The sequence below is a fragment of the Notolepis coatsorum genome (assembly GCF_963971535.1).
Source record: "Notolepis coatsorum genome assembly, chromosome: 1".
Classification (NCBI taxonomy): domain Eukaryota; kingdom Metazoa; phylum Chordata; class Actinopteri; order Aulopiformes; family Paralepididae; genus Notolepis; species Notolepis coatsorum.
This window is the reverse complement of record NC_140165.1, coordinates 57,598,771-57,613,945: the sequence shown is the minus strand read 5'-3', so window position 1 is coordinate 57,613,945 and position 15,175 is coordinate 57,598,771. Positions and strand designations below refer to the sequence as shown.

General features: G+C 42.3%; 2 protein-coding genes across 3 annotated transcripts in view; one reads left to right on the top strand and one right to left on the bottom strand.

The window, feature by feature from the left end:
* Positions 1–9,119, bottom strand: part of tgds (TDP-glucose 4,6-dehydratase) — a 49,667-nt gene extending 40,548 nt beyond the window's left edge. For both annotated transcript variants that reach the window (XM_084314991.1, XM_084314990.1), the window contains exons 1-2: positions 8,918–9,119; positions 944–1,010 (exon numbers count right to left, since the gene is read on the bottom strand). In XM_084314991.1, coding sequence (XP_084171117.1) covers positions 944–1,010; positions 8,918–8,964 — 114 coding nt within the window. In that variant the 5' untranslated portion in view covers positions 8,965–9,119. The remainder of the gene's footprint in view (positions 1–943; positions 1,011–8,917) is intronic.
* Positions 9,120–9,359: 240 nt separating this feature from the next.
* gpr180 (G protein-coupled receptor 180) overlaps positions 9,360–15,175 on the top strand; it is a 52,703-nt gene continuing 46,887 nt past the window's right edge. The window contains exon 1 of the mRNA XM_084318113.1: positions 9,360–9,571. Coding sequence (XP_084174239.1) covers positions 9,427–9,571 — 145 coding nt within the window. The 5' untranslated portion in view covers positions 9,360–9,426. The remainder of the gene's footprint in view (positions 9,572–15,175) is intronic.

The window sequence follows — 15,175 nt, the reverse complement described above, 5'->3', positions numbered from 1 at the left end:
CTGTACATTGTATATTACTATTGCACTTTATTTTTACATTTGCACTCTGGTTGGATGCCAAACTTATTTGTGTTGTACTGTACTTGTGCTGCATGATGATAATAGATTTTAATCTAATCTAATCAAGTCGGTCTGAGAGAAGAACCGAGCCCCTCTGGTCTCTGCTGTGGACAGTGAAAACATTTTGTCTTCATGTCGTGGTGTGGATTCAAGCGCTAGTTTACATGGGGCGCCCCGGTGGTGCACCACATATATACGCTTGTAGCGCAATCACAACGTCCTGTGTTCGAATCCGGCCCAGGACATGTGTTGCATGTCCTCCCCATCTCTCTCTATCTCCCAATTTCCAAACTGTCCTGTAAATAAAATGCACTTAAAAAAAATGCCCTAAAAAAAGCATGTGGGGTGGGTTGCTGTGGTTTTGATGGCCGTGGGGGCCCCGGATTCGGGGTCTCGGGGAGTCGGAGTGTCATTGAGGCATGATGCTCTGGTTCTCTGGGATGTTGGATTCGGAGTTCTCATGGGCCGGGAGTCGTGGCTGTCAGGGTTGGGACGGGTGGGGGCTTGGGATGTTCCGCCTTATGTGTAGTGGGCCTGTGATCTATGGGGGTTCCATTTTTTGGGTTGGATAGCGGGGGGACTCCCATGGTGTTCTGATCTACTGAGCTGCACCTGAATATATTATTTATATTTTACAATTTATTGATTAATATAATTTAATCAAATGTAATTGTCATGTCTTATTCTGTCTGTTTATTATATTATTATTATTGTTACTGTATTGTGTTGTTTCATGTGAAAAAGAAAGAAGAAAAATTGTATCACAGGAAAAAAAATGTAATGCCCTGAAAAATATTTACAAATGTTAGCTTCCCGGTTCACTCAGAATTCAGCCAGAACTCTGTGAGTCAACTAAGAGAGAGAGAGACAGAGAGAGTCTTACATTGTCCAGGTTGATGACTCTCCAGTCAGAGTGAGTATTGACCAGAGAACAAACCAGGTGAGATCCGCTGTAGAGAAACACACTTTATTTTATAACATTATCATAACATAACATAATATATCACAACATATCACAACACAGCAGGGGCAACAGTAGCTCAGGAGGTAGAGCAGTCGTCTGGTTCCCGGTTCGATTCCCGCTCCTCCCGGGCAGCGTGTCGAAGTGTCCATGAGCAAGACACTTAACCCCTAATTGCTCCCAATGTGCAGATTGGCACATTGCATGGTCGCCTCCACCATCGGTGTGTGAATGTGTGAGTGAATGGGTAAAATGTGAGGAACAAATTGTAAAGCGATTTGGATAAAAACGCTATATAAATGCAGCCATTTACCATTTACAACAACACAACATAAAATATCACAACACAACATATCACAAGACTTACATAACATATCACAACATAACATAACATGTGATATGTTATGTTGTGTAAGTGTTGTCATAACACTTACACATCATAACATATCACAACACAACATAACACATCACAACAACATAACATATCATAACATATCACAACATAACATGTCACAACACAACAACACAAAACATATCACAACATAAACATGACAACACTTACACCAGGGGTCGCCAATTAGATTTGCCCACGGGCCAAATTTTCCCCAAGCCATTGTGTGGCGGGCCAATGATAAGTGAACATTTTTTAACTGTAAAAAAAAAAACGACATATACATGTTTGCACTGTCTTTTTTCTATTATAAAGTGCCTCTCAGACAGTGCATTACACATGAACAGATCAGTCATTTGATTTTAATGCAGGTGCTCGCATTATAAATCGAGATCAGTAGGGTGCATTTGATTTTAAGCACCACAGCGGGTGTATTATACATCGAATGTATTATTATTATTATTAAAACACAACACTCACCGGCATAATGCAGGCAGCCCTGCCCTGGACTTGATATTGTTTCTGCTTCGGTCCTCCAAAATCCATGTTAATAACATGTTAAATGTCCACTCGCGTTGAATGCCCACCCAACTTGAACACAGTTGCTTGCTCGTGTTGCCATGTCAACAAGCGAGAGTCACCGGTTGCTTATTGCAAGAGTTACCTGTTGCGATAAACCCGTATTTTAAGAATGACACCTGTTTATTAAAACAAGCTTTATAGGTCGTAAGCTCCTCTTCTGGCTCATCATATTTCCCCGTTGCATTGCAAAGAAGTTATTCAAAGACGTTTGTTTTGTTTTTGCAAACGTTCGCTCGCCAGCCTCGCCGGCATCCCAAACGCGGAAGTGAAAGTGAAATTCCATTGGTTCTCCCAGTCCATGTGACCATTTCTAGCATTTCAATTGGCTATAGTGACAGCCATAGATATGATGAATAGATAGATACAGCTTCAAAAGACACTCTGGCGTCACAACGAGTGAATATTTCCTGCGCGTAAAATAAACATCATATTCTCAAAATAACCTGACGGGCCAGAAATTATTGCTGGCGGGCCCATTTCGGCCCGCGGGCCGCCTATTGCCGATCCCTGACTTACACCACATAAAATATCACAACACAACATATCACAACACTTACACAACATAACCTATTACAACACATCATAACACAACACTTACACAACATAACATATCACAACATAACATCACGACACAAGTTACACAACATATCACAAGTTCAACATAACACATCACAACATAACATGTCATATCATCACAACACAACATATCCACAACACAACATAACATATCACAACACAACATATCACAACACAACATAGGGCTAATGTGTAACAAACCCGTGCTCAGGGTCACTTATGATCAGGGCCCTATTCCCCGTACCTGGCTAACTGAGTTAGCCGGATAATTTTCAGCATAGCTTGACTTAAGCCAGACATTTCTGTTCCCCAACGTCGGATTTTCTAAATCGCCATGGTAACAGATCAGAAAGTTTGAACCTGGTCCGGAGCAGGGTTTAGTTCAGTTAGCTGGATGAACCATGGCCACACCCTCGCAAAGAAGTGCCAGCTCGCTTCCTGAAATAATTACCACAGTGTAGATCTGCATTATACCATTCTAAATTATGTGTTTGTGCTTCGTTTTCCTAGAGGGGGCTTTTGAAATGTAAAAGAATAGACCTAAATGCTGATAATAAATCATATTCAGCCTATAGATTTACTTTGTCCTAAATAAAATAATGCACGTCATATACGGCGCTCGGAGTCGCGATACACACTGCATGTGGTTATTTTAATAACGGCGTATTGCAAATGTGAATCCCGCGGGGATATTTTTAATGAATGAAACCTATCGGCCGTTTGGCTCTGATTAGTTTCATATATTCTCCGCTGTAGATTTGCGGAGCGCCCGGATTGTGTTTCATTCAAGCATAAAATTGAAGTGTCTATGCGTGGATTGTGGTCTTTGTGGATTATGAATTACGAGGAATCTGAGGATTGTTGAATTGTATCATCACTCACACGTTATTGTGATATTGTAACTGGGATTAAAATGTCTGAGATGCGCTGTTTGACGGATTTGAGCAATTGAATGAGCCGGTGACGTCGCATTAATGCATTTGAGAAAATGCATTTATCTGTTCAAGCACTGTTATCTGATGATGAACATGCGTCACTGGTATAAACCAAAGGTTAATCAATTCAATGCATATGGATTATGTCCGAAACAGATTAAAACATGATTAATAGTGAAACTGTATAGCCGGCTCCAAGCCTCTGTTATTTCGGGGGTCGCGCCTTGAAAATTGTATTTATATATAAAGTACATGTTACCTAAGCCGAGCGCATACAGTGCAGATATCCTCATAAGCATCTATTAATTCTTATCAATTAACTCTTTGGGCTTGTTTGTATCTAGTTATTCTGAAAGAGTTTAACTAATTATTTTCACTAGCAATAGATCTCATTCGATTATTCATTCCATTATTTAAGCCTACTGCCATCAGGCACATTTAAAGAAATATAATCTGATTGCTTGGGGTAATGAGGGATTTAACATTAGCCTATAGATTATGCATTTAACCTGTCGGCGAGGCTATTGAGCCGTATGTATTGTACCCATTCTGCAATATGTTAATAAAGTTTTAAATCAATCAATCAATCAATGCCGTTAGAAAATCAGGATTTCTGCAATCGACACCTGCTGTCTTTTCAGCTGAGGCGGCCGTGCGCACTTATCCTGAGCATCAAGTCTGGTTCGAATGAACGAGACTGAATCCACCTTCGAGGAACAGGGAAAGCGCGGATTCAAACATCAGGTTAATTGAATCTGGATAATGGGACTTTTGATCGACTTAGTTGAACCAGGTACGGGGAATAGGGCCCAGGGTCACTCTGTTTTCCACCATCAACACACTTCTTAAACCCTCTGACACAATCTCCTGTTCCTTCACTGTCAGTAAATGTGTCTCCTATCTGTCACATCTCCAAACAAAAATTTACAAAATCCACACCCAACTAACAATTGCCTCCGCCAACACTATCTCCCCTCCGGATTCAACCCCCCCTTCACCGCCCAACCCCCCTTTTACATCCTTCACTGAAATCACCGCATCGGACCTATCCTCCATTCTCTCTACAATGAAAACTTCAACCTGCATCCTGGACCCTATCCCCTCCATCCTAGTCAAGGCTTGTCTCCCTGCCCTTTCTCCCCTAATCACCTCCATCGTAAACTCCTCTCTGACCACTGGCCTATTTCCCCCCGCCCTCAAAATTGCTTCTGTCACCCCCTTACTAAAAAAACCCGGTCTCAACCCTGAAACCCTTGATAATTTCCGCCCCATTTCCAACCTCCCCTTCCTTTCAAAAATAATTGAGCGAGCCATTGCCTCCCAATTAAAATCCTACCTCGACAACAATAACCTTTATGATACATTTCAATCCGGATTCCGCACCAAACACAGCACCGAAACTGCTCTTCTAAAGGTCACCAACGACATACTCCTCTCTGCCAACTCTGGTTCCCTCTCCATCCTCATTCTCCTAGACCTCAGCGCTGCTTTTGACACCATCAGTCACCCCATCCTCATCACTCGTCTCCAGTCCTCCGTTGGCATCTCCGGAATCCCCCTCACCTTGCTCCAATCATACCTCTCACACAGACACCAATTCATCTCTATCAACAACTGCAAATCCCCCACTGCCCCCATCACTCATGGTGTCCCCCAAGGCTCAGTACTTGGTCCCCTGCTCTTCATCCTCTACATCCTTCCACTTGGTCTGATTCTCCGCCAACATGGCCTGCGTTTTCACTGTTATGCAGACGACACTCAGCTCTACCTCTCCACCGAGACTATCACTCCAGCCACTCTCTCCATCCTCACCACCTGCCTCACAGACATCAAAACATGGATGCAAAATAACTCTCAAATTAAATCATCATTATCGGTCCAAAATCCCTCACCAGCCACACCCAGGATTTCACCCTAAATATTGATGGTACCATTGTCACCCCCTCCACTCACGTCCGTAACCTTGGCATCATCCTGGACTCCACCCTTTCTTTCCTCCCCCATGTGAACCACATAACCAAATCGGCCTTCTATCACCTCCGGAACATTGCTCGTCTTCGCCCCTCCCTATCACTCTCCGCTGCTGAAACACTGGACTGGTTCATGCATTTATATCATCAAGACTAGATTACTGCAACAGCATCCTCTACGGCTCACCAAACACTATTCTCAATAAACTCCAATATGTCCAAAACTCTGCTGCCCGCATGCTCACCTCCACCCGTCGCTCTGATCACATCACCCCTGTCCTCCACGACCTCCACTGGCTTCCAATCAAATACAGGATACATTTTAAAATACTACTCATCACATTTAAAGCCCTCAACAACCTTGCCCCTCCCTACCTGTCCGACCTCCTCCACCATCACACGCCCACCCGTCGCCTTAGGTCTGCAGATGCCAACCTCCTAACACCTCCCACAACCAAGCTCCGGACCTGGGGCGACAGGGCCTTTGCTGCTGCTGCCACCTCCCTCTGGAATGCCCTCCCCAGCCATATCCGTGATGCAAACACCCTGACATCTTTTAAATCAGCCCTCAAAACTCACCTTTTCAATCTTGCTTTTGACCTCTAATTCTGTCGGTTTTATTTTATTTTGTCATGTATTATTTTTGTTCTGTTTTGTTCTGTTTTTTGTTTTGCCATAGTTTGTCTCTCCTGCCCATGTAAAGCGTCTTTGAGCACCTGGAAAAGCGCTATATAAGATAGATGTATTATTACTTATGTTCGGCTGGATGTGATTGACCATGACGTAACACAAGAAGCACTGTGTATGTGTATACTCAAAAACGTTCATTTTCAAATGATATTCTGGGAGAGTTAATTAAGCAAGGCCGACGGCTTCTCAGTTACAGTGGGTGACAATATTGTCACAAGGAAAGATGAAATTACATACCTAGGTTCCATCCTAGAGGCAAATCTTTCCTGTGACAAAATGGCATCCAATGTAATAAAAAAAGTCAACCAACAAACTAGATTCTTGTACCGGATCTCCTCTCTGGTAAACAATACCCTGAAGACTCTGGCAGGAGCACTCATTCAAGGGTACTACGACTATGCTTGCACCTCATGGTACCAAAGCACCTCAAAGGCGCTAAAAACAAAATTACAAACATCACAAAACTGGTCAGACTACTGCTTGACCTTACTCCTAGAACCCACCTCACCCCTGCCCACTTTGACAACCTAGGATGGCTTAGAGTAGACGACAGAGTACAGCAACTTGCAATGGGCCTGGTCTACAAGATACACTACATGACCAAGGTACCCATGTACATGTCAAAATACTTCCCAAAGGTCAGTGAATACCACAACCACAACACCAGAGGAAGCTCAACAAATCATGTTAAACCCAGATTTGGCTCAAACAAGGGACTAAACACGTTTAGCAATTATGCCACATCAATGTGGAACGCCCTACCCACAGCTGTAAAGGAATGTGAATCACTACCCACTTTTAAAACCACTCTCAAGGAGCACCTACGGGAGACTGCAATTCGAAACTGGCCCCTGTAAATACCCTAACCCAACCCCCTCCAATGTACAGTAAATGTCCTAACCCAGTAATACACAAGACCCTCTTCTTGGACCTAGTAAGGTTTCGTCGATAATCCAATGTACAGTTACCCCCACCCACGAAAGTCTGTCTCTGGTCTGCATCCTCTTAACACTTGTGTGTATTGAGCCGTACTGTACTGTACCCATTCTGCAATACAATTTTCAATCAATCAATCAAATTAAATGAATTTGCTTGTTGATTGATTGATTGATTGATTGAAAACTTTATTAACAGATTGCAGAATGGGTACAATACAGTACAGCTCAATACACACAATTGTTAAGGGGATGCAGACAATCATGTACAATAGAGAGCATCTTGACCGGCAACATCACCTCCTGGTTTGGGAATAGCACTGCACAAGACCGAAGCAGACTACAAAGAGTGACACGTTCAGCCGAACGCACAATTGGAGGGGGGCTCCCCACCCTCCAGAACATTTACAACAAGCGTTGCAAGGGCAAGGCTAAGAGAATCATTAAAGACTCCAGTCACCCGAACAACTGCCTCTTTGAACTGCTGCGGTCAGGCAGGCGAGTCTCAAGGCGAGCACAGAAAGACTCAGAAGTAGCTTCTATCCCCAGGCCATCAGGCTGCTAAACGAACAATGAATGAACACTACACAACAACAACCACCAAACGCACATAGCACACACATCCACACGCACACACCCACTTTAAACAAACACACTGTAGCACCCACTCCACACACTTTATAGCACACACCCACTTTAAACAAACACACTGTAGCACCCACTCCCCACACTTTATATTTATGGATGAAGGATTGCACTACAACTCGTACACCTTACTGTAAATTGTACCTAAAATTGTACCTCATCCCATTTCTGCTTTGCACTAGATAGTACTGTACATTAGTACACTGCATAGTATTGTGTATTGTATATTATATGGTAACTCAGAACATTGTACATATGTCTATACCGAACACTGTGACCTCATTTTCTTCTTCTAAATTCATGCTATATTATGTTATTATGTTATTTGATACTATCTTGCCTAGCACAGTCTCTGGAGCGTAACAGTAAGAAGCATTTTGTATGAAAGTATTCTGTACTTCTGTATGACAACTATTAAAGAACTTGAACTTGAACTTGATACCGGAGTCTCAAGGCGAGCACAGAAAGACTCAGAAGAAGCTTCTATCCCCAGGCCATCAGGCTGCTAAACGAACAATGAACACTACACAACAACAACCACCAAACGCACATAGCACACACATCCACACGCACACACTCACTTTAAACAAACACATTGTAGCACCCACTCCACACACTTTATAGCACACACCCACTTTAAACAAACACACTGTAGCACCCACTCCCCACACTTTATATTTATTGATGAAGGATTGCACTACAACTCGTACACCTTACTGTAAATTGTACCTAAATTGTACCTCATCCCATTTCTGCTTTGCACTATATAGTACTGTACATTAGTACACTGCATAGTATTGTATATTATTATATGGTAACTCAGAACATTGTACATATGTCTATACCGAACACTGTGACCTCATTTTCTTCTTCTAAATTACATGCACTATGTTATTTGATACTATCTTGTCTAGCACAGTCTCTGGAGCGTAACAGTAAGAAGCATTTTGTATGAAAGTATTCTGTACTTCTGTATGACAACTATTAAAGAAACTTGACCAGAGAAAGACTTTCGTCTTGTTTACATCAGGGTCCCCCATTTGTTGTCATCAATGTATACATCCGAGTTGTACTTCTGAGTGTAATAGAGTTATGAATAGGTCGTGAGTAGGTTATGTGTGCCAACAATAATAAAGAGTTGCCTGTGTAAATAAATATTGAACTCAACTTACATAAAACCAAAGCCTCCAGTCACTAAAACCGTTTTGTTAAAACCCATCTCTCCTCATAATAACGACACTCTTCACTCCTTAAAAAACAACTCGTGAAGTACATAGTATCTGCCGTATTGTCATTTCCATCGGTCCTGGTTTCACTGGCCAGTTAACTGGAGAAGTTCAAATACATTATTCGCTCTCTCTCTCTTCTTGTACAGTAACTACATTGTTATCTTCGCGACAGTGGCAGGTCGCTTTGCGGCAGTGTTGACACGTATGAAACTAGGCGCTAAAGCTAAACAGTCTCTTTAGACCCGCCTTCCCAGTTTATCTCCTCCGTGATTGGTCTATGGTATTTGACGTTTCACTACTCGTACTCTGATAGGGTCAAGTCTAAATCCATCACGCGGTCAGCAGTGCCGACAAGAGAGAGACGCTCTGCTTTGGTCGTGGTGGATCTCAACTGATTATTATGTCGCGTTTCTCTTGTTGTTTCTAAACGGTGTTGTTTGTTAATATTCAGAATGTTCCTCCGGTTCCTCGCCGGTGCTCTGGTCGCGCTCGTGCTGTCGAGCCAGGAGGCGGTTGGGAAAACGGTAACGGGACATTTTAAAAGCGACGTGGCGAGACAGAGCAGCGGCCAGTTCATCATTAAATTCATGTACCAAGGTAATGGTGTGGTGGCGTCTAGTATTACAGTGTGACGTGTCAACTCTGCTAAGGGGGGAGGAGGAGGATGATGATGATGATGTGCTTGCCTTTGCCAGAACTACTTTGACTGCTAAGAAATGTAATTGCCTGATGAAATTCTGAAATAACTTAAAAGTGCTGTTGTAGATAACATATTATATAGTAATTTCTTTTTTATTCATACTTCCACAGAGCTTTTAGAAATGTGCAGAATAAAAGTAGGCTTGCAAAAAAATTATATTACTTAATGAATTTATACTTTGTTTTTATTTTGGCGGGTCTAAAATGAATGTTGATGTTTACATGTATCCCCCCTCCCTACTTCCTACCCCTCCCTAGGTAGAATAATGCACCTGGTTGCTTCTATACTTTAGGCAAGTGGCTTGTCCTTCCGAGTTCCCGTTTTGCGCTCTGATTGGCCACGCACGTTTCTGGTCATGTGACATGTGCGCCAATCGTGGGACGGCAAGTTTTTGGACTGTTAAGCTTAGGCACTCTTTCGAAGTTGGTTAAGGTTAGAGTTTGTCTTAGAGCATGGCGATATAGAACGCCAGGTCGTTTGCAGGCTGTTCGACGCGCGGAAATGGGCAAAGACACAGCTCGTCACGCTATTGGGCGCACATGTCACATGACCAGAAACGTGCGTGGCCAATCAGAGCGCAAAACGGGAACGCGGAAGGACAAGCCACTTGCCTAAAGCATAGACGCCACCTGGTTGGATAAATGACGTGCTGGTGATCTAGTGCGACACTTAGTCGCTGAATATTATCTATAGCACCTTTAACATCTAAGGCTAGCTGGTGATAAACCTATGATGACGATGACACTATAATAAGTTACTATATATATAGCTATATATATAGATGTTTATATATAATATAACTATATAATAACTTATTACAGTGTGAAATTCTCCAGACCTCTCTTGGCAGAGCCTGAGGTGTAACAAGCAACCCCTCCCCTCTGCCCCCATGCCCACTCAACTCCAACCCACACATGGGTTTACAGCAAAACGTAACTCTGTAAAAGTGCAGAACCAAGCAGGGCTCTTTCGTCTCCATATCGTTGTTTGGCGGTATTACAAATCCTACCTTTCAAAATACGGCATACTGTACCTCCCAGCACTATGGTATCAAGATACAGCATACTGTACCTCCCAGCACGATGGTATCAAGATACAGCATACCTCTCCCAGCACTGTGGTATCAAGATACAGCATACTGTACCTCCCAGCACTGTGGTATCAAGATACAGCATACTGTACCTCCCAGCACTATGGTATGAGTCTCCATTGGGCCAATCAGTGTGATCTTAGTCTGAATCACAGGACTGAGACTGTGGGTATAAGCTGCCATACGCAGACTCTTTCAGTCAGAATTCTCCTCCCCTTCTGCTATCTGTGACACTATTTTACAAGAGCACCATCCCTGCATCCAGGGTTTAGCACTCCCCTGGATGATTGTGATTGGTTTAAAGAAATACAAACAAACTAGAGCACCCCCCCCCCCCCCTATAGCGGAATGATAATAGGTTGAGCCAGACCTCTCTCCGACGTTGGCACAGCGCTAACATAGTAGTGCCTATGAAAGGAAGGTTAGAAAAAGACAGATGAGTGACTTGACTAAGCAGATTAGTCAATTATTAGATAGCATACATGCTACTCAACCATCCCCGGATATTAGGGCTGCACGATTAATCGTTTTTTAATCGAAATCGCGATTTGGAATGATGCAATTATCAAATCGCCAAGCCTGCAATAAATTTTTTTTTTTTTTTTTTTTTTTTTTTTTATTTAACCAGGAAGTCCCATTGAGATACAAGATCTCCTTTGCAAGGTAGACCTGGCCAAGATGACAGCAATAACATTTGCAATACATCACACAGCAATAAAATGTGCGATACATCACACAAGAACATAATAAATGTGCATGTATACAATACATCACATGTAAACACAAAGCAGAATAGTCTACATGATAGTAAAAGTGTATAATACAGGGTAATACAGTAATTTTGCAGTTGGGACCCGACTACAGAAAGCAGCAACATTCTTCTTGTACATTTTTTTTTAAATATGTTATAATCGCATTGCAAATCGCAATCGCAATATCTGTCAGAATAATCGCAATTAGATTATTTCCCAAAATCGTGCAGCCCTACCGGATATCTATAAAGAACGTCTCTCCCTCCAAGCTAAATTTGATGTCCTCTCCTCTGCTTATGTGGAGGATCTAATGATTCAATCCAGACAGACTTACTATGAGCATGGAGACAAGTCTAATAAATTACTGGCCCATAAGTTACGACAGGCCTCTGCCTCACATCAGATCCCTCAAATCCAGACCTACTGGTTTAACTACGGATCTCAAGCTAATTAATGAAGAATTTTTAAACTTTTATTCCTCCTTATATACATCTGAACAAACCTCTGACCCTTCTGCCTATGATAATTTCTTTAATTCATTGGATATACCACAGATAAACCCAGAGGCTGCCACGGGCCTGGAGGGACCTGTCACGATAGATGAGCTCAGAGAGGCCGCCTACTCTATGCAAACAGGGAAGTGTCCGGGGCTAGATGGTTACCTATAGAGTTCTACAGGAAATTCTTTGATAAACTGGCACCCATTCTAATTGACATGTATGCAGATTAATTTAGGTCACTTAAGTTACCCCCATCCCTTACCCAAGCCTCGATTTCTCTGTTGCTAAAAAAAGATAAAGACCCCCTATCCTGTGGAAGTTATCGTCCTGTCAGTCAGTTGACGGTAGATTTAAAGCTTCTATCAAAGCTCTTAGCTATGCGCTTAGAACCTGTCCTTCCCACTATCATCTCTCCAGACCAAACAGGTTTTTATCCAGAATAGATATTCATTTTACAACATTAGGCGTCTCTTTAATGTTCTATATAGCCCTTCCTCCACAACTAGCCCGGAGGCTGTCATCTCACTGGATGCGGCCAAAGCTTTTGACCGTGTGGAGTGGGGCTATCTTTTTGATACGTTGAAAAAGTTTGGACTGGGGCCGGGGATAACTTTGTAGCCTGGGTGAAATTACTTTACACCTCTCCCACTGCCTCAGTAAGGACTAACAGTAACAACACACGTTCAGCACAGTTCCATCTACACCGCTCCACAAGACAGGGTTGCAATTTGAGTCCACTCCTGTTTGATGTCGCCATTGAACCGTTGGCCATCGCACTTCGATCAGACCTTCGTATAAAAGGTATAATCAGAGTGGGTGTTGAACAGAGGACCTCCCTGTATGCAGATGACTTGCTTCTATACGTTTCTGACATCTCCACATCTATTCCAGCTGCACTTGACATATTCACCCGATTTGGCCATATTTCAGGGTATAAACAAAATCTAGACAAAAGCGAACTTCTTCCATTGAATGCAGAAGCTCGAAGTTATCCACTGCATAACTTTCCATTGAAAATTTCCCCCCATGGCTTCAAATATCTCGGTATCCAAATTAGGGATACATTTGGGGACCTATTCAAATTTAATTTTGGCTCTCTACTGACTCGATTTCAGGAAGATTTTGATTGTTGGTCATTATTACCTCTCTTGCTGCACGTATCAATTGCGTTAAGATGAACTCTCTCCCAAGGTTCTCTTATCTTGTCCAGTGCCTGCCTATCTTTCTTCCCCACTCATTCTTTCAAAAAATTTACAGCCTATTGGTCCTGTTCTAGGACTCTTTGTTTAAACTTAATTAAACCACTACGGTTTAACAATAATTATAATTATTATTATTATTGTTATTATTATTTTCTTCTACCTTTAAGAGGCATTTAATTATTAATTTTGTTATTGTTGTGGCAGTGTGGCGTGTAGCCACTGAGAAGGAAGTCTGCTTTTTACCTTCCTGTTTGCGTTTTAGTTTGCAGACGACCAGGTGGGATGCAGCTTAATCTCCGGATAGGAGAAGTTATAATAGTGGGGGGGAGGGGGGAGGGAATGGGGGATTGTGTTGTTTTTTGTTTTTCTTTTCAGTCGACTCGCTCTGTTTTATTTTTGTTTTCACGCTCACGCTCGGTACTCCATGGAACCTTAACAAGTGAATATGTATCTATTAGGGATGCCCCGATCACGTTTTTTGCCACCGATACCGATTACCGATCGTCGTGAGCCATATCGGCCGATACCGATCCGATACCGATCGTTTTTGATTAAAAAGAAATTAAAAATTATTTTATATAAAAAGTTTTTTTTTTTTTTTTTAATAAAATATATATATTATATAATTAGACTTGTAGTTGTATTATCTGCGAGACATCGCCACCACGCAACAAGTCAAAATGCTCGCTATCTACAAACAGCTCCACTGTCTGTGTGTACTCTAGTAGCCCTAGCTCCAAAAAGGATTCTCCGGCGCTGCAGCGGGACCCTATTGGTAACGTTATGCTTTGGTCATTTCACATTCAGCAAGTCCTCAGCTCGAATACGCATTCAATCAATGTTATAAGACATTGATATCAGGAGCTATCTGTAGCTACTGCTAGCCGGCTAGATGACGTTAAGACAACTATTTAGTTCAATCGGACATTTCGTTTTGAACCGTGAACTAACGTCAGCTAACGCAAGCTAACGCAAGCTAACGGAGATATCAACATGGGCTACTGGACTTCCTGGGGCATTTGTTGATATCCGGAGCTATCAGTAGCTAGCCGGCTAAATACCGTTAGACAATGCCTACTAAAAGTGAATAGTTGACTGGGTAATTTTGTTTAAACAGTAACGATAGCTAGGTAGCTAACGTTAGCTCAGGTCGAATGCACTATCTAGACTCAGCAGAGGAGGTCCGCCTCCGTGTTTACAAACTCTACACGGGTACGGGCGGGGCTAGGGAGGAGGAGCAGTTTGCAGGTCCTGTGCGTCTGAGACAAGCGAGTGAGATATCCACTTGATCAGTTTCCGCGATCGGCGAATATGACTAATTATCGGAATTCCCCGATCGCATATTTATACTGATTATCGGCCGATAACGATCGGGGGCCGATCGATCGGGGCATCCCTAGTATCTATTATAGTTTTCTACTCCAAACGAATTACATTCAATCAGACTGCATCCTTTTTAGACTATGGCTAATTTGAATATCCTGATCTGGAATACAGGGGGTCTCAATATACCACATAAACGCACAAGTGTACTAACGTGGCTAAAAAGGAAGCAAGTGGATCTGGCTTTACTAAGTGAAACGCATCTTTTATTGGCGGATAACGCAAAATTGGCAAATAAATTTGATCATAACATAAGTTCTTCTTCTTTTAGCACCAAGGCCCGAGGGGTAGCCATAATAGCGAAGAAAATTTTGAATATTAAACTGCAGGGAGCGAAATTAACTTTTTGACTCACCGGCCAGTGGCGGGTAGATGGGAAGAGTCTACCCGCCAAGCATATTTCTTACCTGCCAATATGTATTTTATATATACAATATTTTTTTAAATAAAATATATATTATATAATCATACTTGTAGTTGTATTATCTGCGAGACATCGCCACCACGCAATAAGTCAAAATGCTTGCTATCTGCAAACAGCTCCACTGTCTGTTTTGGCTGTGTTGCTCTTCTA